The 25532-nt window shown below is 38.6% G+C and overlaps 1 protein-coding gene across 14 annotated transcripts in view; it reads left to right on the plus strand.

Annotated features, from left to right (window-relative positions):
• MCF2L (MCF.2 cell line derived transforming sequence like) overlaps positions 1 to 25532 on the plus strand; it is a 159131-nt gene that overhangs the window by 117763 nt on the left and 15836 nt on the right. For all 14 annotated transcript variants that reach the window (XR_007510194.1, XM_049834284.1, XM_049834285.1 and 11 more), the window contains 14 exons: positions 10517 to 10636; positions 11460 to 11576; positions 12083 to 12232; positions 12931 to 13055; positions 14792 to 14906; positions 15893 to 16012; positions 16877 to 17068; positions 17286 to 17477; positions 18125 to 18284; positions 18433 to 18503; positions 19557 to 19633; positions 20688 to 20754; positions 24344 to 24459; positions 25404 to 25473. Coding sequence is in view for 13 of the 14 variants with exons in the window: in XM_049834284.1 (XP_049690241.1) it covers positions 10517 to 10636; positions 11460 to 11576; positions 12083 to 12232; positions 12931 to 13055; positions 14792 to 14906; positions 15893 to 16012; positions 16877 to 17068; positions 17286 to 17477; positions 18125 to 18284; positions 18433 to 18503; positions 19557 to 19633; positions 20688 to 20754; positions 24344 to 24459; positions 25404 to 25473 (1692 nt within the window). In the remaining variant the exon portion in view is untranslated. The remainder of the gene's footprint in view (positions 1 to 10516; positions 10637 to 11459; positions 11577 to 12082; positions 12233 to 12930; positions 13056 to 14791; positions 14907 to 15892; positions 16013 to 16876; positions 17069 to 17285; positions 17478 to 18124; positions 18285 to 18432; positions 18504 to 19556; positions 19634 to 20687; positions 20755 to 24343; positions 24460 to 25403; positions 25474 to 25532) is intronic.

Here is a 25532-nt window from a genome sequence, read left to right on the forward strand (position 1 = left end):
CGGCATGCAGCTCTGCCAGTTAGGAACCAATATTTGTATGGACAGCCCATGTGTCCTATAGAGCTTTGGGTCCACCTTTTGCTATTCGAGTGAGCTTCCCTTTTAGGAAGAGATGAGGATGAGGGTCCTGATTTAGTTTACCGCTTGTGAAAGGAATTCAGCTGTAAAAGCTGATCTTGTGGTGTTCGAATTAAAACAAGGGTTGCTTGTAAGCAAGAAAATCTTATGTACTTACTATGATCAATCAACAGCACGCACTGTTACTTTCAGCCTCCTTTTAAATTAATATTTTTTAAATATGAAAACTAAGCTTATTAGAGGCTCTTTTTTTTTTCTACACAAGTAGGAAAAGACAGATTCATGTTTATCATGTGCTTATCCTACTGTTGGTTACTTTTTTGATGGTTTTTTTTCTTGTTACCCTTGCTTGAACTGTTAGTGTTTGATAATCTTTCCAGTAAGTGCTGAAAAACAGAGCTGTAAGCATCTTTTCTTTAATTTCTAAAGGCTGAAAATTTTTGGCTCTGTAAGATAAAAGTCAAATCAAAACAGTAAATGTCATTTTTGTGTAACTGCATTCTGACCAAGGAACTGTTTGTTTATTGTAAGTTAAAAGGTATTTGTTTAAAGGTAATACATTACTCCCACTATATGACTTTTTGTGAATGAATATATAATAATGTAATATTCCCACGATACAACTTTTTCCACAATAAGTATGTTAGAAATGTTAAAATATCGAAAATATACCAAAATATTAGCAAAGTTCGCTTTTGCAGCTCATTTTGAAATTTTGAGATGCAGCATTGAGCAGATTCCAGTAGTGGAAACTGAGAGCAGCATAATTTGGGGTGATTGAAGAAAAAGGACTATATCTCTGGAGTTATTCAATCTCTTTCAGAATTCGATGCTGTAGTTTCTGTTCAAGGACAGATAAGTATTCCACAGATGACAGTCCTTTTATTTACATAATTAGGGTTGTAGGGGGTGGGGGGCAAATACAGGCGTGTTGCTTATAGCCATAATATTAATGTTTGTGGTACCGTTCCTCCAGTGTGTGTTTTTTTGCCTAGAAGCACGATATACAGAACCTGAGTATCTATTCTCCAGGATAAGGGGTCCATCATTGTAGTGATGGTGTTGGTGCCTTAGGGCTTTGCCTGGAGAAGGGTGTTAAGTGCAGGGAGCACTGTAGGTTGCAGTGCTGTTGGTGATGGGTTATTTTCCTTTTTTCTTCTTTTCTTATTCTTCTGTGAGCTTTATTTAAAAGAGAAATCATGCTTCCTAGCTGAAGTCTAATCTGTTAGAGGCATGATCTTTTTTTATATTTGTTTCTTTCATTGAACTGATTCAGCTTTGGCTTTGTAATGTGTCTGTGGATGTACGTAGCAGTCCTCCTCTTGGGCGTCAGCAATAGTCACATCATCCCTGAACGCTTTGAAATTTTTTATTTCTATTCAAAAAAAAAAAAAAATAGTGAAAAATCATTGTTTGCTGTTGTCTACCATTTGTTTGCTATAATACTTGCCATAAATGAACTCCAAATACATTTCTGCTGTTTGTTGCTTAAAAAAACAGTCAGATATACATGATACGTATGTTGTACCAAAGTTGTGAGGTTTTCTCTAGGTCCTGTTGATGGACAAAGATTTTTTTTTTTTAAATGCCTTAAGGGTAACTGGAGGCTTAACTTCTACTTGTTTGGTTTTCCTAATGGTCAGAGTTGTCTTTGGATGGTAATGAAGCATCTGAGTGTCATTTAGGCTGTCCAGATTGAACCTTATGTCTGAAAGCCTGGTATCTCTAGCAGTTTTGATTGCTAAAGCTTATTGCTGTGTGTGAGGATACGAGTCTCATGTTATTTGAGAAGAGAGTTTTGGCTATTGGCTCATTTGTTGTAGTTCCTGCAGTGTTCTCCCTGCCGTTATTCCTGATTCTTTTTCTCTAATTGTCCTGAGGAGGTTGACCCTCTTGATTTGTCAAATCAGAGATGCCAGCACAGGGTGCTGTGGATGGAGCACTGCCCAACAGGAATATCCTGGCTGGAGCATCTGCCCATCACTAATATCCTGACAACCATAGGAAATATATTCATAAGCACTGAGCAGCTGCTAGCCAGACATTCATACTAGCATGTATTTTTTATTATTATTATTTTATGTTATTTTCAAGACTCTTCACACACAAACATTTGGCTTGTACTAGTGGGTGTTGGAAGTATGTTTTAAAACAAAACTAAAGAAGAAAGAATTTTTGTTTCCGGCTGAAACTATTGTGGAAAATCTTTTTACATTATGAAAAATTTCTAGGCTTCATTTTTTCTTCTTTGCTGTTAGGGATCATTTTCTTTCCTGGGACAGAAAATAAGCAATGACAAGCTGAATCTGGATTTCATGCTGATCCTTTAAGGTTGCTATAGGCAGTCAAGGCAGCGAAGATGAGGTAAACCTATTTTTGCAGGCATAATGGAAGGGCAGTGGCTGCACCATTCACCTGGGATGACTACTGCTGAAGCACATGCAGTGGCAGCAGAACTGAAACCAAAGCCAGAAGCACTGGGCTGAAAAATGGTCCCTCTTTTCCTGGGATGTGTCAGATTGCGGCAAGCACGTGCCCAGTTGCGGACGCTTTGCTATTGTTATACTCTACTTGACAAAGTTGCAGTGGGCAAGCAGCCCGGTGCAAGACTGCAGACCCTGTGGCTTAAGAGACACTGCAACAAGATTATTTTTTTTATTTTTCCCCTGATTTAGCTGAAGTGAAGTTACTAGCCTAGTGCAGTCAAGAATGGCCTGTGTTTGGAGGGTGACTCATCCTATCCAAGGTAGGTGGGATGGATAACCTAGAGATACTGTTGACTGTTTAGAAGCTTAGCTTTTAGATGCCTGTAAGTTGGACAGAATTCACCCCTACTGTTGAGTCACTAGGATGAATCTGGCCTACTGGGATAGCCAGGCTAAGAGGTGGAGTTCTGGTAAAGACGCCAAAAGCCAAGCTTCATGTTGTTAACTGTGAAGTCTTGGCAGTAAATTTTCATGTTCTTAGAGAGGCTGTAGAAAACTGAAAGGTTTTACAAGAAAAATACCAGTTAGCTGTCACAAATTGTTCACTCTTACTGCATTTTTGTTTGAAGAAACAGATTTTTTTTGCCCTGTCAGCTGCTGAGATTCTTCTAAATTTATATTAGAGTGTCCAGGTTTCTGTTAAACATGATACAGAGACACACAAGACCTTGCTGAACTTTTTAGCTTCCGTGGCTGAGCAAGTGGGTAGGCTCGTGGAAATAAGGCATGGCTCCTGAATGACGGTGCAAGGAGGAGCAGTCACATAGCTTGGCAAAACGGCTCCGTATTGTCCCAGCTGAAGTTGGGTGAATGGCAAACACCAGACAAATTGATCCCCTTTGCCTTTGCATGCAGTCAAAAATGATGTTGTTTTTTTTTTTCTTTTCTCTCCTAGTGTTAAAATACCCAAACAAGCAATATTCAATCCACAGTTGTAGGAGCAAGGTACAATATTAATCAATGTGTTCTGAGGTTTCACACTGCTCTGTTCGTAGTTCCAGTGTGTTTTCTTAAAAAATGAAGCCTATGTCATTACGTTGTCTTTGTCTCTGTTGTCCTGTCGTCGTCTTCCTCCATCTTGAGAGAAAGGTTGAAGTGTGAACTCTGTGTTTTAGACAGACAAAAAACTGCACTCAACGTCATTAAAAGTTCCACCACAGCTATCCATGAGCCTCATATTGAAAGTCCAGAGAAAATAAATTTCCTTAAACTTGGTGCTTAGCGAATTACATATGTATGGGCAACTGCTTTTGAGGAAGCAGCTGGTATGGAGGTCACTCAGGTGGTAGTGAGAAAGTTTTACTCAGCTGTGAAAGTTTGTGGCCCTTTCTAAATGTGACAAGAGTTGGGTTTTATCCAACTTCCTGCAGAAGTTTGCTTCATGATTTGCTACCTTTGACTAAGGATGCATTGCATGCAAGTTTCATGCCTTCTGTTTTGGACTGCATTGTCCAGAGCACTGTTTTTCTTAGTTCTTCATAAATCAAAATGCAGTCTTCACTGTAACAGAGGCTTAGCCCATTAATTGGTTTGAAGATGAGGGCCAAGACCTTTAGCTGGCAGGAGGAGACCAAAAGCCAGTGGAGAGACTGGAGTGCTAATACCAGCCTAAACTCGCAGGAGCCAGGCAGTCCCGTTTTTGTGCCATCTGGAGTCTTATCGTTGGTTTTACATCCAAGGTGTGAAACAGTGAATTACAGTAATCCAACCTTGAGTTCTTTGGCCTGGTTTGTAGAGAGACGTTGAGTTTCTTAGTGAGTTGTTGATGGAGAAAAGATGCATTTAGTAAGTGATGCTCCATGAAAGGCAGTATTTTATGTTATGGATAGGTATTTCCCACTAGCCTAATTTCTAGCTAACTCTTTGCATCATGTCCTGGAAGCTGTAATGACACTTAACAATTTATATGGGTTAAGTTTGAAAAAACTGCTCTTCTTTCAGCCCCTAGTTATGTTTCTAATTTTCGCTTGGATTCAAAAGAAGAGCTTGACAGTATGATGAAGCCAGAACAGTACTCTTATTAATTCTGTGGCTATTGTTATGAATGATTCCAGTAAATGATAAACTAAAAAGGTTATTTTGAGATGCTGTACGGTTTTGTCTTATTGCTTTGGAAGTTTTGAGGATATTACATGTGCAGGCACTTTTGCAGTTATCCTTATGTAGTCAGCCATTTTTCCTTTTTATTACATGTTTTTTTAATATGTAGAAAGAGAGAAGTGAATCACTTAAACTCTGAAAACAGGATCATAACATCACAAGCATTAAACCCAGATCTAATGTAAAACAGCTCAATGTTTTTAAAACTAGATTTCAAATTGCTCCTTTTATGAATTGATTTAATTCAAGATTCTTTCTTGACAAGAAGCCTGTGTAAGAGACTTCGCTCTAGCCAGGAATAAACAGTCTTTGGGGGGGGGAAAAAGAAAAAAAAGGTACTTATTGGCTTCTTTATGTACAGAGGTATTTTGGAAAGAAGCGCCCTGTGGCTTACGGCATACTAGTAAGTGCAGAAGGGAAAACACCACCACAGAGTTTGGTAGTGTGGGTATATTGAAGCTCTTCATAAAATGAAAAATAGTGTTTTTCCAAGTATTTTAAGACAGAACTACTAAAACTGAGTGAAGTGTTAGCTCTTTGATTGCTCGCATGGTTCAGGTATTTCTGAAAGCTGGCTGTTTACCTGGGAAGTGAAAGAAAAGGGGTTGTAGGTTCACTGTTTATCAGAACAACTTTCCTTTGCTGTGTAGGAGTATAAAAGACTTCTGAGCACTGGGGCAGCTGAGTGAATTGCTCTGTGGGACTGAACGGCAGACTGCAACTTTATTTTAAGTGCATCTCTGTCTAAAAGGTATACATATTTATCTACATAATTCCTTTGTATACTAAATAAGCCCTACGAGGAAACCTGAGATATAAAAACTCAAAGGCGTTGGTTTTCTTTTCCAAAAGCTCACCTTTGGGTATTCACTGCTAAAAGCTGTAGTGGCTGGCTCCTGGTTGTAGACCCCAGCCACTGCTCTGCTCCTGCGCTGCCTCTTCCAGGGAACGCAGCCTGGCAGCACTGCGTCCTGTCCCAGTGAATATCATGGCTATTGTAAAATATGTCATTTAATGAGACTTATTTCCCCTTTGAAAATGCCATCTGCCCAATAGCCTATAGTGCATATACGCTGTACAGTTACTGTCAGGCAGGAGTGCGTGGGATTGTTGCTGTGCCTGGCTAGTGCAGGTGAAATTGTTGAGTGACTTAAGTAGCTCCCTGTTGGCTCCAACAGAGCAAGACCATGTTACACAGTGGAAACTGAAGAGAAGAAGAATCTCAGTACCTGTCTTTGGGGAAACACTGTCATTCCTTCCCCCCACACAAGCTGCTACAGCCCCTTCCCAAGCATCAGGCAGGGGTTGTTTCCTGCTCGGCGTTTGTGGTTCCTTACTGGCCATTCAGCATCGGGTCATCTTCATTTGTGAGATGACCTGCCTCTCCTTATATCCCCCTGTTAGCAGCTGCTTAACTTCAGGGACAGTACTGGTGCTACAGACAGCCTCTCTCTCATGAATATTCTGTGAAAGAAAGTGATAATTAACATTATATGCAACTAACTTAATTTTACATTTTGCCCAAACCCAGCTGGGTTCAGTCTCTGTAGGTTCCCCCTTTCCAGAGCCCTGGAACATGCAGTGGAAAGCTTCCCATCCCTGAGAAGCAGAGGCCTGAAAGCGGGCAGGTCAACCTGCTCCTGAGTATTTATTGACTGTTTTCCTGGAGGATTTAAGGTAGCTCCTGTTTTGTCCAGCCAGTGAAGGTTCCTCCCACGTTCTATGTTCAGGGTATTCATAGGGCAGCAAAGATCTCTGTGTATGGGAAAGCTTTGGTTTAAGGGTTGTGCTGTATATAAATCCCTGGTTTGGTCAGATTTATTTCAAAGCTGATAACTACATGCACATCTACATCTCTTTCTTTATCTCTGGAATCGGCACTGACCTGATTGGATGGGGATGTGAAGGAGATAAGCAGATAGAAAACTAAGCCCGTGACTGTCATGAAGTATCAAACAAATGCCAGTACTGATGCAAGTGAGATGGAAGGAGTATATGGGTTGGGCTAGAATAGAATAGGATCTACCCTAATTTTTGTTGAGAATACCAAAAACATGACCCATGGTCTCTTTTGCATAGGTATTAAATGAGTTACAGTGCAATATTTGAGACTAGATGTTGGAGGAGCAGTTAATATTAATCTAGTAAAGACACACACTTCTGAAAAAGCAGTTTTCTAAGCACACAAACCCTTCTTCAAGTCTCTGTGGTGTTCATTGACTTCACTAAACAGTCCTTGAAGGCACTTTATTTCATGGCACTGCTAAACATACACGAATATTTATTTTTGTGCGTAACATTTGGCACATTATTGAGAAGTCATTGTTTGCTCTGTCTGCTTAACATACAATGGCTTCAAACAAATATGCTGCTGGACTGGAATGGAGGTTTTTTTGTTGTTGTTGTTCTCTCGTGTTCAGGGTGAAGTTGACTGGTTGATGAAGTTCACACGCATCTAAGGAGTGTCTCTTGCATCATATCATTGTCTCTGCAAGTCACCAGGGCTTTAGGAAAAAAATAAGTTAGGAAAATAGTAATATTTGGGCAGTGCAGATATAAGCTCAGATAAACTGGAATAGCTGGCACAGGTCCAACATTGTTTACTGTAGCAATCCTCCCTTTTCCTGTTGTTTCACAAAGATCAATTTGCAGATTTGACTCCTGGCCACAACAAGCAGAGGAGGCATCGTTTTTTAAGACTTGGGTTTCTTTGAATATGAATAAAACCAAATGGGAGGCATAGGAGACAGACTAGTGGAGGCCAGAATGGTATTGTAGACGAAGTTGGAGTAATCTGAGCTTTTGTTGAGAGAGGGGGAAAACTTCTGGCAAGCCATGAATGGGAGTTAAAGTGATACAAGACGGTAGTGATTTCAACAGCATCAGTTTGGGTAGACATGCTGAGATGGAGAATAATTGTAATGTGTATTCTCTGTCTGTTTTCTTTGAATTGAAAACTAATGAGATACCCTACTTAATTTGGTCATGCAATTAAACTCTGTATTTCATAAGAGCTAATACACAGTTTAGAAAAATTTACTATTGCATTGCATTTGGCTACTACTGTTTGCTTCAGCAGCAATAGCCTAAATATCATAGAAACACAGAATAATGACTCGGGTTGGGAGGAACCTTGAAAGATCATCTGGCCCAACCTTTCATGAGCAAAGGGAGCCTCGATGAGGTATCTAGCACCCTGTCCAATGTCATCTTGAAAGCCTCCAGTGATGGGGACTCTACCACGTCCCTGGGGAGGTTGTTCCAGTGAATGATCGTTCTCACTGTAAAAAAATTTCTTTCTTCTATCAAGATGAAAACTTTCCCAGTGTGACTTGTACCCATTGCCCGTTGTCCTCTCCACACAGCAACTTTTGAAGGGAGAATCTCTGTCCCCTTTGCAGCCAGCCTTTAAGTGGCAGCTGGAATACTGTGCTGAGGTGTCCCCAAGCCTTCTCTTCCCCAGGGAGAAGAGACCTAACTCCTTCAGTCTTTCCTCACTGAGCAGGTCCTCCAGCCCTTTGGTCGTCTTTGTGGTCCTCCTTTGGACCCTCTCCAGTCTATCCACATCTTTCTTGAGCTGTGGGGACCAGAACTGGACACGGTACTCCAGGTGCAGCCGGACAAGCGCTCAGTAGAGTGGGATGGTCCCATCTCTATCTCTGCTAGTTATGCCCCTGCAGATGCAGCCCAGGATCCCATTTGCCTTGGTTGCTGCAGCAGCGCGGTGCAGACTCATGTCCAACTTGTAGTCCACCAGCACCCCCAGGTCCCTTTCAGCATCTTTTCTATGAAATTCTGGAGTAAAAATCTAGACTACAGTCCCAAAGTGTAAAAGTGAGAATTTAAAGTTAGAATGAAGAAATTTATTACTCATACATGTAATTTAAATTTACTTCTATTGTTTGGTGTCTTTACACTTCATATGCTTTCATGCTATTGTGTATTTCTAATACATCTACTCAACTTGGAGCTAAGAGGATAGGCATTTCCCAGTATTCTGGGTAAGGCTAAATGGGTTGCAAACATGCACTGCCAAAGACAGTATGTCTGGATGTCATGTGGTGGGGCAGATATCTCACATGAAGACCCCTTACATTTTTTTTTTAAAATGCATTATCTAAAAGATATTTATTCTTGGAGCTTTTTCTTCTGAAATGTTGGCATTGCCATTGAATAAACTTCACATATTTTAAGTTGAAGGTGAAAATTAACAGCTCACACTCTGAACACTGCTAGCACAAAATAAATTGACACGTGTCTATTGAGTGTGTGAAATGAATAGACTACATTGCTATCATTCTAAAAAGATTATTCAGGAGATTTAATTAAAAAATCCTTTTGTTCATTCTTGCGATGTTTCTTAGTATGAGTTAAATAGTTTTCTTAAATAAATTTGTGGTTGTCCTTGATACAATAGTTCAGGAAAAAATGGTAAAAAAAAAAAATCATCTTTTCACTTTTTCTTCTGAATACAGTTAAGAATTTTCTATAAAAAGTTTTTCCTCTGATAACTGTGCATTAGTAAGTCCGCAGGATGTACTACTACACAGAGACAGATTGTTTACGGTGCAAGGATGAGGAGCTGGTGTGGGCACTCAGAATTACCTGGATTCTGTTCCCAGCCCTCAGACAGATTCCTCTGGGACTGAACCACCGTGCTTTCTAGAAAATGTGTGGACATCACTGAATTGGAGGCAGATTGTGAAGCTCCAGTCTTAAAGGTTCCTCAATCAAATTGAGATCTCAGTTGTATACTGAATATCTGGGGAACTACAATGAATCTGTGAAGTCTTCCAGAAAAGTTTTTAAGTACTTTTCTCTTTAAAAGTTTGTCATTTCCAATGCTAAATACCTGGAACCCTTGGAAACCTCAAAATGAGTATTAAACCACTCTCCAATCTTCCAGATACTAAGTTTCACTAGGCATGGAAACAGAGCATAGCATAACACCTCCTTCAGTCAGTACTTTATTTTTGGTTGGCTTTTTTTTTGTTGGTAGTAATTCAATTTGCTAGAAATGTGACATAATTTCCAACCATATAATGAAGAAAATTGCATACTTAATCATTATAATGATCATTTCTTTAGTGAGCTTCACTGTCTCCCTACAGTGGAAATACTGAATAGGGGAGAAGGCTTGCATGATTTCAAGAATGGCTAAATGCCAAGTATGCAAACCTCTGCCACAGCAGAGGTTGATTTTTAGTAATTTAATGCTATTTCTTTGCTTTTCTTCTCCTCTTCTGTTTTCCCCCTATCACTTGTAGAACTGGGAAACATCCATCAGACTACTAGTTGGAAGATGATGAAAAAAACCACAACTGGGAGTTATGATGTTTGATTTTTATTTTTGTCTGCAAAATTAAAGATTATTTCTAAGCTACTGCCTAAGAAATTCAGTCTCGGTGGCAATAGTTTGTGTAGGCAACTGGCAAGGTAGTATATGCACAAATTAAAATGTGTTGTTGGGTGTTGAGACAATAACGGAGGTTTCTCTTGGCACCCTCTATTAAAGAAAAGATAAGGTATCTGTGAAAGTACTGCTGTTAAAGTACTAAGCCACCATTGTTTTTTCATTAGCCTCCTTGGCTAGGATGTAATCTTGGCTGAAGAGCAGTACAAGCCACCCCTGAAAAATTTGATTCCAGGAGAATAGATTCCTGTTTCCAAAGATGAGTAAATGTCTCTTTGAATGAAGCTCTTTGTGCAAGCCTTCCAAGTTTATAATTGGTCACCCCATGATGGAAGGCCTTTGATATGGTTAGTTTGTGGTTTTCAGGGGCTTCTCCTTCTTCAAAAATATTTTTCTGGAGCTGAGACACAGAAAATAACAGACTAAACTTGTTTTGCAGGCATCTTTCCCGGGAAACCTGCAGCTAGTCCTTGTTCTGCGCCCAACAGGATTTTTTCATCGAGCTCTCTCAGACATTGCTTTCAAATTCAACAAAGATGAGTTTAAAATGAAAGTACCTGTAAGTAGTCCTCTGTTTTCACTTTACTATCAGGAATCTGTTCAAGTACTTAATGTAACCAGTGAGGACCAAAAAAATCCCAACAAAAAGCCATGCTTAAAGGCAGCTTCAGCAATTTTGGCTAATTCATGATGGCTTATTCTTGAAACAGTACATGAATTTTGAGGCAAATGCATTTCCCATAGACAAATACTATAGTTTCTATCATTTGAGCAAACATACAACTGATGCCTGTAGTTAGATCACCAGTAAACCCACTGATTATACTTTTGTTTGTAAATGCACAGCATTTATATTGTAAAATAAACTTTGAAATTATATGAGTTAAAGATATAAAAGTTATTTTACTTATCAGATGTAAATTTCCGGGTGAAGGATGGTCTTTAAGTTAAGATACCTGTCCCTTATCCTTCATTTATTTTGGGGAACCAGTCCTTACATGCCAAATCCATGGAGACACTATCATTCTCTCCCACAGACCCAGGATAACAAGGGAAAATGAACAAGAAATGAATGTTGCTCTTAGAAAATAGTCATGTATGGTTTATCAAGGTTAAAAAAACCTGATGGTGTAATTTATGTTGTATAATCCGTATGCTTTTTTTTTTGTGCCTGGTGCTTGTGCTCATATGCAGTTATTTATATCATCTTCAACTGAAACAACTGTTAAGTTTGTTTTTCTGTACCCAAAGGAAATAGTTCCATGACTTGCTTCTGTATTAAACTGAACTTTTTCTATTGGAGGCTGAAGGATGGGGCTTAGAATCCTTAACAAGGGACTTCTCGCCACTGATCACATTCACTTTTTTCTTTGCTGCTGCAGATCATAATGCTGGGCTCAGTATCAGAACTGCAGGGCTACATTGATAAAACACAATTAACAGAAGATCTTGGTGGCACCCTGGATTACTGCCATAACAGATGGCTGTCCCGTCGCACTGTAAGTCTTAGTTTTTGTTTTAACTTTCCAGTTTAATGAACCCTTCTGTTTTATACCCTGTCATTTATAAAACAGATTTCAAGTGATGCAAGTTGACTTGCTTGGAGTGAGAAGATGTTCCCAATGGTACTTAGTCATCTTAGAGAAATAATATGAGTAATAATTTGGGAGTGGTTTTCTGAACACTTGGAGCAAAGGAACTACAGTGTATTATTGTGTTGAGGTTTATTGTTTTTGCTACAAGAAAGAAAAAGCTCAAGTTGTAAAATAACTCCAGATTATAAAAATATGAGGAAGATGCACCTGATTTGAGCCTAGGAAAAATATACAATTAAGGAATTAATGGTGACGGTATCTGTTGCTTGCAATTATACTTTGACCATTTTTCAGTCTTGTAATTCATCTTCTGGGGTTTGTTTTGAGAGTTGTATTTTGTGTGTATGTGTCTGTTTGTACATATGCATGTGATGAGCATGAAACATCTTTAATGGTTTTTATTCCAAAAGGCTATAGAAGGTTTCGCCCAAAAGGTTAAGCAAACAGCTCAGATTCTTCAGTCCTTTGGGACTGAACTGGCTGAAACAGAACTACCGAATGATGTGCAGTCAACCAGCTCCCTTCTTGCAACACACACAGAAAAGAAGGACAAAATGAAGGTATGTAATTTTTGTAAAGATGCTGTCTTCTAGTTAAACTATGTTGTAATTTATAGCTACTAATGCTAATAGAAAATCTGGAGGATGTTAATAGTAACAATGTGAGACATCAAAATTTTATTTAACTTACTTGGCTTGGTTTGATGTTAAAAATCCTTTTTTGCATTCAAAAATGACATTTCTTGAGGGTAAGTTTACGTATGTACAAATGCATAATGATTTGTATGTGGGAACAGGAATTCCTTTGTAAGTAGTGGTGTGTTTAATTTCTAGGTTTCTTTGCAACAAGTAATTTGAGTGTATTTGCATGCATATGAAAATATATGACCTTTTGAAGAATGGATAAATGTTCTTTCAAATCAGCTTAAATGAAAACTATTTGGGGGGTTTTAAAACTGTACATCTAAAATTTTTGGTATGTTTGTAGCCTAAGGACTTACTAGAAGGCTATCTATCATGAAAATTCAACCTGGTTACACTGGGATCTTAAGACAGTAAATGGAGAGAAAGCTGACATTTAGCGTTTACTGTCTTTATTTGTTGTCAAATGCTGCTTTTAATCAAACTGTCCTTGCTTTATTGCTACTAAAACAAAATCCTTTTTCCAGTTTGGTGCCTTACGAAGTCTGCTTTTAAAAAAAAACCACAAACAACAATACACAACTACAGTGTGTGGGGGTTTTTGTTTTGTTTTGTAGGAGGATATCAGGTTAGCAGTAAAACAGGGAGGTGATATCCGTGAAAGTATTACAAAACCAGTTACTGAGAATCCTGAATACAAACTGAATCAAGATCAGCTAGACAATCAAACAACGGTAGAAAGGTGAGAGGAGCGAAATACTGAACATGATGCTTTTCTGTGTTTTTTGATCCCTCCCCAGCTCTTTTACTTACTTCCATATGCATGCTGGCAAATAAGCAAATGTTAACAATGTGAACATATAAAATATACTTTCAGAAACAACTCCTCTGTTGTCAGAACTGTCCTTAACAAAGTAAACCCCTCGATGTCCATTACTGGGTCACCTGGCTATAAGGAAATAGGGGATGGGGTCTGAGTTCCAGTGCCAACAAATAACACTGTTCTTTTTGTCCTTTTTTCAGATTTGGACTATGTAGTTGAGCAGCTTTTCCTTATTTTAAAGAATATTGATGCTTTGTTTAGAGACTGCAGTACAATCCAAGGAAATTTTGCTGCTGTAGGGAAAGCAGAAGGGGAAGACAGGAGTGATATATCCCATCTTTTCAGTAGATTTGTCCACTTTCATTAAGTCCTTTTGAGTTGAAGTGGGAGGTTTCTTTTTCTTTAAACCTGCCCAAAGGAGCTTTTAACATTGCTGATATCTTATCAATGTCATTAGTGGCCTTTAAAGGGCTACTAGGGAGTACACTGCTCTTGAAACTTGAAACATGCAGAAACTTCCTATATGCTTCCTTTGGGCATATAAGTAATAGATGTTGTTTTCCATTGCTCCCCACCCACCACCCCCCCTTAAATTACTGCCAGGTTTGAAGACATTATATCACCATAGCACAGATGTAAATCTGCACAAAGCTATGAAAGCATAGCTCATTTCCCCCAGGCAGTATTCTGCATTCTTTTTTTGTCTGTCATTCTGTGTTTCTGTGACACTCGGGGCTGACTTTTCTTTCCAAATAGCTGTCCATTCCAATCCACAAAGCTTGGCAGAAGTCACTTTTTTTGGTCGTTGTTGCTATCAGCTATCTGAAGGACAATCAGGGTGGGGGTTGCTAATTTATCCAGAACGTTTCCCACTTGATACAGTATCTGACGGAAGTCGGAACAAACTCTATGTGTGTGTCTGCCTTTTTTCTAATCAGTTTTAACTTGTAAATTCAGGGTTCGTTTCTGTCCTATTGAAGACAAAAGTTCATTAAAATTCCCTGGATGTAGCCTAAGTACAGCAAAGCGCCCTGTAATAAGTCCATGGGATAAGTCAAATGCAATGTTGGAAGATAAGTTGAAAAGTAAAAGTTTTAAGGCATTAGCCAAAATTAAAATTGAAGAAGGCTCTTTTCATCATAGTACTGCTGTACACTTGCCTGTGACATTTAAGTAGTAACTCTGCTCAGAAGAGGGGCAGCAGTGACCTTCAGGTTTATTATGAGCCTTGCTCCAAGGAATAAAATGTAAGGGCAGCTGGCTGGTCACAGCAGTACAAATTTTTGCCTTCATTTTCCCTTGTAGCCCAAGGCTTGGGTTCCTCTGGGTCCTAGCCCACACACATTTGCATGTTTTGTTTATGTTTGCTGTCCCCATGTCCCCAGGCCAGCGCTGAGAAGTAGTATATGCAGCAGCTAGCTTCAAATCAGCACTTGCCAATTTTTCAGAACTTAATGTTTGTGTTGGGTTTCAGTTTTACATCAATGTTATTCTAGGAAACAATTCTGTGCAATACTCAAAAAACTTTCCTGTATCCAGTTTATTTTTTCTGGAAAGTATTGCTTTGGGGAGGCTTTTTGTTTACTGTGGGAGATTGTATTGTCCCTTGAAGGTTGCACCCATCATTCTTACAGTATTTCTGGTTTTTTGAAAAGGCTTCTGGCTCAATTACATGAAACAGAGACTGCTTTTGATGAGTTTTGGATTAAGCATCAGCAAAAACTTGAGCAATGTCTGCGCCTTCGGAATTTTGAACAGAATTTCAGAGAGGTGAGAACTTCTTGGTGGCAGTCAATATTTGGTAATATAGAAATTATTCAGAAGAAAATATTTCCCCCTCTTGCTTTTGCAGCTCTTGTGTGTGCTTGAAAGCTTTCTCCAACCTTTTTCTTGTACGTGTCCTTACTTGACATACTGCTATCTTTACTACCATGAATACTTGCCTATAGAGACATAATAGCTTCTCTTCTGCAGTCTTATGATTTTTTTTCCATGGACCCAGCAGCGTAGAAGCATTCAAAAACTCCTTTGAAACCTGTTCACCACCACAGAAGCATAATATGCTGGCTGCAACGCTTTCATCTTGCCAATAGGCCCTTTTATGGAACCAAGACTTACCTAAACCTTCTGGCTGAAATTTTATAAAGCACTCTCCAACACTGTGGGTGGGAAGTTGCAACCACAGTGTTAGAAGCTGGGTGGAGGCCGAACTACAATTTTTACAGCCAGTTTCTGATCTCATGTTAGTTTAACTCATATGCTTGATGGCACCTACAGTCTCTTTATGCTGATGTAGCTGATCTCAGAGCATGGCTCCTGTGTCTCTATGGGAGCAGTGCTCAGAAACCCACTGACAAGTGTGTGTCTGTCTGTCTGTGTCTCAATCAATTGTTAGGGTGAGGACTTCTCCCTCACATTTTTCTGTTTGTATGTTGCTTTGTATTATTGTCATCTGGTAAAAGCAAGATCATAAATGTTTCCTGAGCATTAGTTTTCCTTTCTTTTTTTTCTTTTTTCTTTTTTTTTTTTTTTTTCTTTTTCCAGTACCAGGAAACAGGATTACTTCACTGCCTTTTCTTTGTGTTTGTTTTCATTTTGCATTGGGGGTAAAGGTAGGCTGACAAAAAAAAGTAATTTGTCTCTGTGCCCCAGTAACCCCATAATGTGAGTCACCTGACTGGAAATAGCTATTTAACTGATGGGTCTCCAGAGAGGTGGAATCATCTTTACTGATACATAGCTGTGTCTCATTTCAGGTCAAAGCAGCTTTGGATATTGTGTCTGAGAGACTGTCTACTTTCACAGATGTAGGAAACAGCTGTTCACATGTGGAGCATATTTTGAAAGATCTTGCCAACTTTGAAGAAAAATCATGTGTAAGGACTCTGCAAGTCTCCTTAATTTCTAGTATGACGATGCATGTATGGAGGGGAACAGTATTTGGTTATTGAGTCTGTCTTATGAGCAGAGCTTGAGCTGAATCAGTGTCTCAAGTAACATGCAGAAAGAATTTGGAATGAAGTCTTTAAACATTGGAGCAGCCCAGTTCTTGGGCATCCCTCAATAAAGAGCAGAGTGACCAGTCACAAAGTCGGTGTGATCAGTTCATGGAAGAATAGCATGAAGTGTCTACATAGCTGAGTTCTGCACTTAGTGATCAAGGGGCCACTTCCATTCCCATTAAAGCTACTTATTTCATTAAATCTCAGAAATGAGAAAGCTGTATATTGAATGTACAATATGTTAAAAGATGACCAACAGAAACATACACTGAACAATGTAGAAAGGGAACCTTACTATAATCTGTACTTCACAATAAAATATAAAGCTCTATAAGTAAGGTCATTGCTCTTGAGGCTGAGGTGCCAGTGTTAGGTATTTTTTAATTTGGGTTCTTATTGCTCCTGTACTCCAAATTGCATACGTATGCATACAAACATGCTGCTGACTAACTAAGGCACAGAAAGACAATAGTCGTTCCTTCACACTGAGGCATATGATTAAACTCATTAATGTTTCTGAAGTACTCTGATACAGTAAAGAAGGGGGCATTAAAAGTTCTTGGGCATCTGGGAAGACAAGAAATCACTTTGATTTATTAAGCAAGGCACCCGTTAACTAAAGATGTATTCTTTATCATGTGTATTTTACTGCATAAACCCAAAAGGTATAATTTTTAATTTTTTTCACTGATGTTGACCCAAGGAAAGATGTACTTAAATCAATGCTTGCTTTCTTAGGAAACTGTAGCAAAAGCCAGAATGCTAGCCTCAGAGGGTGATGCTTTTATTCAAAGCAATCATTATGCTGTGGATTCCATTATTCCAAAATGCAGTGAACTTCATCATCTCTGTGATGCCTTCACTACTGAGACAGAACGGAGGAGGAATCTTCTTAACAAATCTCTAGAACTGCACGGCTTACTAGAAAAGGTAAATTTTGTATGGAACAGTTCTGTTTCCCATCTTGTTTGCTAAAACCTCAGTCAAGCAGTTGTCATAACAGCAGGTAAAAATATCTGGGTGTACTGGAAGTTTTCTCCTTAAATAGCTAAATACATGACAAGTAGAAGTATGAAATGGTTTAGACCTCTTTGTGTTTGATGCAGACATTGCTGTATTCTGAGCCTGTTCTTCTCTCTGTTTCTAGTCTCTGAAGTGGTGCGATGAAGGAATTTATTTGCTGGCTTCGCAGCCGGTAGATAAGTGTCAGTCTCAGGATGGTGCAGAATCAGCATTACAAGAGATCGAGAAATTCCTGGACACTGGTGCAGGCAATAAAATCAAGGAGTTGAATAAAATTTACAGAGAGTATGCACACATCCTCAATGAGGACCTAAAGGTACCAGAAGACATTTATGTGTATCTATGAGTTCATTTGTTAATTTTAGAATTGCTCTCTTGCATGGCCATTGATAAAGCTAAATAATTGGTACCAGGAGTTATACTGGGGAACTGGAAAGCCAACACATATCTTTGGATAAGTATCAGGGGCTTCAGAGCCTTTTAATAACTACTTCAATTTGTCAGATAGTAGGATTGCTTTTAAAAAATAATTCTCCCAAGTGACTATTGGAAATATCTTTTTTATGTAGCAAGAATGTGCCTGTCCTTGATATTTGTATGACTTCTTCTTTGTAACTGCTTTTTTTTAGTACTTGAGAATATGTCCCTTTTCCTCTTAGTTGATCTCTTCATGTAACAGAGCCATGAGACACTGTCAAAAAACTTTTCCCTATTTTTTTTTTTTTTTAGATTGAAACCTGAACCCCATTGGTTTCTTTACAGCAAGCACACAAAATGTTTTATAAAGTAATGTTCCAGTTTTTAAGTTGACTGTAAATTATGCCTTGTTAGGAGTGAAGAGTAGGGTAATATTTTTATACGTGGTCTAAAAACAATCGCAGTTTCAGATCAATGTGCTGTAAATGGCAGTGTAGCTTGTTGATAAGTCTCTGACAAGGATTTTTATTTCTGTGGCAACGGTAGGAGCATGTGCAAAAGGTTTTTCAGAAGCAAGAAAGTATGGAAGAAATGTTTCAAAAGAGACAAGTAAGTCTTAAGAAACTGGCAGCTAAGCAGACACGTCCTGTTCAGCCAGTTGCACCAAGACCTGAAGCCTTTGTAAAATCTCCTTGTACCTCTCCAGGTAAGTAACTGTAGTAGCCTGTAACTAATTTTTTGTGCTATGCTGAGAAACTTAAAGAAACTTTCAGCTGTAATTTGTGGTTGTACAAACATCTGTGTCAGATCTGCTCAAGTTCTAACTGCTGTTTGATTCTGGTTTACATGCTTAGGTCTTCAAAGAGAATACGTATCCAACTCGGAAAACAGTGCGCTTCGGAGAGTAAACTGCAGAAGAGGAAAGGTAGTTTTTTTTTCTTTGCGCTTTTCATGCACGTACTTCTTGAGAAAGTCATAATACAACAGAATATTCAGGAACCTCAAGAAGGATGAAGCAATTCCACTGAAAAAGTGATGGTATTGCCCCTATCAAAGTAATTCTGGTGAAGCAGTCATCTGGTTTAGATAGAGGCTGCTTTGTGGCTGGGCTGGGTATAAGGGAAGGTAAAGTAAATAGTTGCCTATATTAGGAAAAATGTTAGGGGCAGCAAAATATAAAATCTATGAACAGGAAGCATTTATTATTTGCCAGTAGTAATTGGCTACTCTTAAAACTGGTGAAAGTGAAGAGGTAGTTGTCGTTGGCTCCAAGACAGCTTCACCTGACCTAATGGGTTGCCATTCCCAAGTGGGGATGGTCTTCCTGCCCTGCCTCCGGCAAGGAAAGTAACCTGACAGCAGCAACAGAAACAAGTAGTTTCCCACTGGGTTAGAGAGTTGAATCAACTCAGCCGAGGTCCAGCAAAAGACAGTGCGAGGAGGAAGGCAGGACCACATGACCAGTAGGGACAACAGTTGGAGCAAAGGGTTAGTTCAAGGGGGGATTGAAAGCAGAACCTCTCACTTTTTTCAGCAAGCCATAATTAGGTCAACCATTACAGTAGAAGTTCTAAGAGTGAACTTCTGTCAAGTTAGGAAGTTACCAGAAAGTTAGTACAGTACCTCATTTTTAGCTTGAAAAACAGACTAAGGCCAGTGTTGCCTCCAAGATTATGCTGATGCTCTGATGTTGTGTTCCTGGAAAGGGGCCTCGAACCACGGTCTTTTCTAAGCTGGCCTTTCATGGAAAACTCCCTATGTCTAAATGTTCTTGTGTGCTTCAAGACCTTCAGGTTGACTTGGATTTTTTTGCAGCGTTCTTGCAAATTGCCTTCATTTTTAATGGAGTGCAGTCTTTCCTGTGGAAACATATGCAAGTAGAGCTGGGTGCAAAGCTCTGTATTTTAAAGTGTTTTCCCCCTATCTGTGATGCTGTGATGATTTTGTTGTTGTTGTTGTTGTTTGTTTTCTTCTTTAGAGTGAAATGACTGAACTCCATCAAAGCAGAGGAGGATCTACAATGGATGATGAAGAAAACCTAGCTGTGTTACGGCAGTAAGTATATTTTGATAAACAAAAAATGCTTTTTCTCTGACTTGGTTCCAGCAAAGGCTGAATTCGGCCAAGGATTTGATAAACAAGTATGCTTCCCTGAATTAAGCCTCAGTGCTTTTTGAAATGCATTGAATATGCTCTGTACACAGCGGAAGATATCTCAGTCTGTCTGCATCATTATTTATAGTTTATGTAGTACCAGACCCCAGCTTTGCAGCAGCGAGGTGATGCTATGGCAGGATAACTACGTATTTTCATTTCAGAGATGACAGTTTTGCGTAATAAGCCTCCTGTAAATCTATCGGAGGTTTTGGTCTCTGTGCTTCAGAAGACTTTGTCTTTTTTATTTCACTCTTTTTAGTCTCTGTTTTGATAAATCTTACAAAAAAATACTTTCTTATATAAAAACTGAACAGCATCACTTACATTCAAAAAATAACTTATTACCACCTGCAGTGTGTATAGCAGAGCTTGCATTTCTACCTGTAAACTGGATACTTCTGTCTTTTCACTGTTACAACCATGTGTTAAATTGTACAAAATGACAAGGGGAGGGGGCTGGAGGGAAGCATCCTTGCTTGACCATTAGGGAAACTAAACTTAAAGCAGCATCATGATATTTAAAGTGTGTTCTAAATGCCTCTAATTTAAAATGGCCGGTGTAACTTTAAGTCTGTATTTGATAATCCTATGCAGCTCTAACTCCAGCTCCTGTAATACTTGCAAACACAGCAAAAACAGATCTTGTATGTACAATGATAAAATGCTTCACTGCTTCAATTCATTTACTACTACAGCACTTAAAATGCTAGATTTTACTTTTCTGCCGTTTAAACACATTTTCAAAAATTTTAAAATGTTTTAAAAATACGTGCTTCTCGATATGGATATATAAAGTGTTGACAGAAATATCTATGAAACATCGTGTTTTCCATTACCTGGAAATTGTTCTTTTATTGTCTGAAGTAAAGTAGAAACACAGACAAAGTTAATGTTGCCTCATTACTTTGCATAAGTGAATAGACCTGCCTTAATTGTCATTCTTTGTCTACAGGCATGTAATGAATGAACTTATTGAGACTGAACGAGCATATGTGGAAGAACTTCTGTGCGTTCTTGAGGTAAAGATTAAATTTCACTGTGGCTGTTAGTAAATCTGTTTACCTATTCCATTTTAGGGATGCTGTTATGCTTTCCTTATCGTTGTAATGCCTCTGCTTGTCTTGTCAAGCAGTGTGATCATTACATCTCTCCTCTCTCATCGTATTTTCACAGATGTGGGAATGTGCAATTTTTTTCTAGAAATATTCATGCAACTAGGATTTTGTATTAGAAAACACAAATCGGGCAGAAAATAAGATATGCCTAACTATTTAGGTAGAACATAGTGAGATTTGTAATGATCATTAATTCCTGCAAAAGTTCATTCCAGAGTCTTGTGTCAATTCCAGGGAGGTCCTATGTCACACAGGAATGTGAATCTGTGTCAAAGGAATCTTGTGTCAGAGGAGAGAATTTGTTTTTTGCGTCCCTCTTTGCATATCTTTAAGTGATCTTCCAAATGTCTTGGGTACAACTGTGGGAACAGCGTGCCTTGTAATAATAATATCTTCATTTGACATTGTAAAGGAAACAAAGGTGTTCCCTTTGCTCCACACTTGTGGAGGCACATTTGCAGTCCTGCTGAGTTGCTTGTAGAAATACGCTGCTGTATTCTGTGGTGTTCCTCAAGTTTGTTAAGTCTTCAGACATGGACGAGTCATTTTGTTGTAGTTCAATTTGACTATAGGAGATGAAGAAGTTGCAGGTAACTGAGGTTGAATTACATTAATCGGGATTAAATGGAATTGAGCCAAGTGGGTACTCCTGGTGTCCATTCCAATGTTAAGCTCCTGAAAAAGGATCTGTCTTAAGTTATGGACTGGGAGTGATAATTTCTGAGTACATACTTTCAAGTAAGAGTACTGTATGAGGGTTTTGAACTCTGGTCTTGCTTTCGCCTAGTTTGTGCTCAGCTTCCCATAGCATTTATGTCCTGGGTCCAGTCCAAGTGCTGGGAAGTGTTGATGATAGTAGGATGGTCGCATCTGATGTGTGGTAATAAAGCAAGGTAGGTCTGGAGTGGACCTTAAGGATCACTTTTTTCTCTGCTTTTGTTCTCTTCATAAAATCAAGACTCAAATAGCTGGAGGTTTTTTGGTCCTTACTGCTGCTGCTGGAGGGTTGTTGCAGAATCTTTCTGTTCCTCTGGTATTACTCTTGTTTTGCATAGAGTATAGTGCACCCCTTGTCCTGCTAGGCCAAGCTGTCTTGGTTTTCTGCCAATGTGATAGACTCTCCAGTAGTCTGACTATGCCAGGTACAATTCTCTGCCTTCCGGCACTTTGGGATTCACCTCTCTTGAACCTGGGTGATTGGGACTGCCAACAGTAATTCTGGATCAGATCCTTGCTGAGGTATGGTTCAGTGGCAGTCTTCCAGCTTTTGACTAATTCTAGTTATTCATCTATAGTTCTGGCTATTCTCCTGATTTCTTTGTTTCTCCTGTTCTATTAATCTTCCCATTTTTACTGTAAAATAACCTGATACTCCTCTGTATGGACAGTGTCTCCTATTATTATGCCATATTTAATTGCCATGCATTTGCTCTCTGCCAAGGATTCCAACAGAAAAGAACAAGGTAGTTCCCAACATTGTTTATTGGGAAACTGCTACAGCTGCTTTTATCTGAGCTTGATAGTTTTCCTTTCATTAATAACCATGGTCATCCCACTTCAGTCTGTGAAATCTAGTAGTTTTTATTGGGGAAAAATATTGGTCTAGTCTATTTTTAGGTATTGTATTCGACTCCTTTTTCCATTTACTTTGATGCTTTTAGAACAGCTTTCAAATGGAAGACTAAGCAAAGCCTTATATATTCTCAAAGTAAGATTAAATGATCCCTGTGGCTGCATGGAGTAGCTTTCCCCCTCCTTTCTTAAAACACAAGTACTGCATAGGTAGTAAAACATGAAGGGTTTTTTTTATATTAAATTTTTAAAATAAGTATTATGTCAGCCTGAAGTGAAAAAAAATTGTCAAAAGTGTTTTGTCAGTGTATGGATTTCATGCTTTTGTTCTTTCAGAATCCAAAGCACTGAGCTCTGTCAGGTTTGTTTTCACTTCAGGTGGGTTAGGTACCCCTTCTTTATGCCAATGCTGCTTTGCTGATATGTTCAGGAACATCTTCACTTCAAGTGGAAATGAGTTGTTCTCTTCATGCATCTCTTCACAGCATCTAAACTGCATGGTGGCTGCAGTTCTTTCCCTGTTAATTTATTTTAACTCCATTCTTACATAAATTATTTTTCTTTTTTAAGGCTGTACCACTTTTTTCTTTTTTTCTTTCCCCCTCTCTTTCAGACTCTGCATTTTTCCTATTTGTGGGAGAGATATGAGAGATGGACCAATGGTTAGCTATCTATGAGCTACAGCATCTTTGCCTATATCAATGTTTTTTCTTTTTTGTGGCGTTTGAGGAAAAAATACTCAGATTTTTAAAGGAATGTTCCTGATTTAAAACAAACAAACAAACAAAAAACCAAACAACAAACAACCACAACGCCTAATTGCTGTCCTATTCAAATGCTTGAATTCTTCAGGTAGCTGACTTTATCAGCTAGTTCTCCTACTTTTTGTAGTTTGGACATCACTTTGAAATTGAAAATCTTACTTGTAGGTGCACTTTTGCTTATCTTTTAATTTAATTTGCCAGTTTGTTGTAATTCAGTGCAGTGTATTATAATCAATGTCACTAATGCAGCGATAATCTTGTCCATGGTAATTGTGTTTAAAAAAAAAAATAAAAAAAAAATAAGAGGAGAGCAAGAAATTTAATCCAAATCTAAAGTAGGTCGCATCATCTTCCTTCAGTGCCTGTACACTAAGAAATCTACTTATATTAAGAAGTTTGCTTACAATACAGGTGCTAGAGTATTCCTGCAGCTTTTCTGATTGATTGGTTGGGGGTGTTTTTGTTTGGGTTTGGGGTTTTGGGGGGAGGTTGTTTGTTTGGGGTTTTTTTTAGTGTTTTGAGAGACTACAGATTAGTGACCTCAGGACCAGAGGAGAACGGTCCTAGGCTAAAGCCACCTGCGTGTTCTCTTTTCCTTATTTGTGCCAGATAAAGAGACAAGAGGATGTGGCCTTATATGACAAATGGAAGATGTCAGAATGTAAAGTTATGACTCTGGTACCAAAGCTAATGAAAATGTCTTAAAGATAGAACTTGCAGCTTAATGGTTTCTGTTACCTGCAGAAATAACTACGGTCAGCTTGTTCCTTCGTACTAATAGCCAAGACTGGCATGAAGGTTTGCGTGTATACTGGAATTGTGGCTTTAAACTCAGATGTGTAAAGTCTTAACAGAAAAAGTATGAACTATAATTCGTAAGCAGTATGGGAATGCATAGCCTTTGCTTGGTGTAAATGATTGCAAAGTTTGTTTTATCCTTGCTTAGATAAAATCGCAGTTATTATTCAAGTGTCTTTCTAAAGACTAGAGGTGTGTTTTACTGGACTGATGGAAAAACAGAATTTGTATATTTTTATGATTAATACTGAGCTCTTCCTTTGCTGTCTGTCAGCCTGCAGGCAGACTGCCTTGTCAAGAGAGAGATAAATATTGCAAGTAATGGGAGATAATCAGTGCGCTTCTCTCCTGTGTTGCAGGGTTATGCTGCAGAGATGGACAACCCCTTAATGGCTCATCTCATTTCACCAGAACTCCAAAATAAGAAGGATATCTTGTTTGGGAATATGGAAGAAATTTATCACTTTCACAACAGGTGAGGATTTGCATTCAGATCTAAAAATATCATTTGGATGGGATTCTTTTACTCTTTTAATCTGATTTAAATTGCTAAAAGATCCTTACTGAGTCCCGCTTGGCTATCTGGCATGTGAAAGTTCATATTACATAGTAGAGGAAAAGCAAAATATCTATAAAAGATGAGCAAAGCTGTGTGAAACTTTATTCAGATGTTTGCAGTACACAGGCAAAATTTTGCATTGTGGTCTTCTTCCTGAAGAAAGGTACTGGGATCTGGTTACTAGCCAATTAAAGCAAGGTTTGTTTGGGTTTGAGTTTCTTTTATTTTTTATGAAATTTGCTATGGAAAGTAAATTATTTTTCTAAACCACAAATTAAATTCTCAACTCTTACATCTGATAGAGGCTGGTTAATTTTATACTTGAGTGACCTCTCTCTGAAGTTTGAATCCTTGCTGCTAGAGAACTATTTCTTCACAGGATAATATTTAAATTGTTAGAAGAAAGAAGTATTTTCAAGAGAAGTTAAGTACATTAAATAGTTATTTCTTACTCAGGCAAAACTAGACTGGAAGTTTTGCCATTGATCTTTTGGGGTGGGCTTTTTTGGTTTGGGGAGGTGGGATTTGGTCAATTTGTTTGCTTTGTGGTGTTTGGTAGTATTTGGAAGGAAAAAACAAACACTTCAAACTGTACAAGTCCTGCTGCTGAATACATAAGGCAGGGAAACAAAATCCCCCTTCCCTCCCCTGTAACAACAGTATGCTAAAAGAAATTGGTCAGAATGTTTTGTTTAATTTGCTATCCCTTTTTAAATACATGATCTAGAAGAGTTTTGTTTAGTTTCGTAGTACAGAATTACAACTCTGTTTTCCAAAAGTTTAGAAAACCAATTGCAGGAATGTGAACAGTTACTGCAGCTTTTTTAACATGTGCTCTAAGAAAATCTTCTTCCTCATAGAATATTCTTGAGAGAACTAGAAAACTACGTAGAATTCCCAGAACTAGTAGGACGGTGCTTTCTGGATCAGGTATGTGTCATCTTTTGCTGGCATTTTGTTCATTTGACTGTAACATATGAGTGATTTTG

Source organism: Accipiter gentilis, chromosome 31 (assembly GCF_929443795.1).
Source record: "Accipiter gentilis chromosome 31, bAccGen1.1, whole genome shotgun sequence".
NCBI lineage: Eukaryota > Metazoa > Chordata > Aves > Accipitriformes > Accipitridae > Astur > Astur gentilis.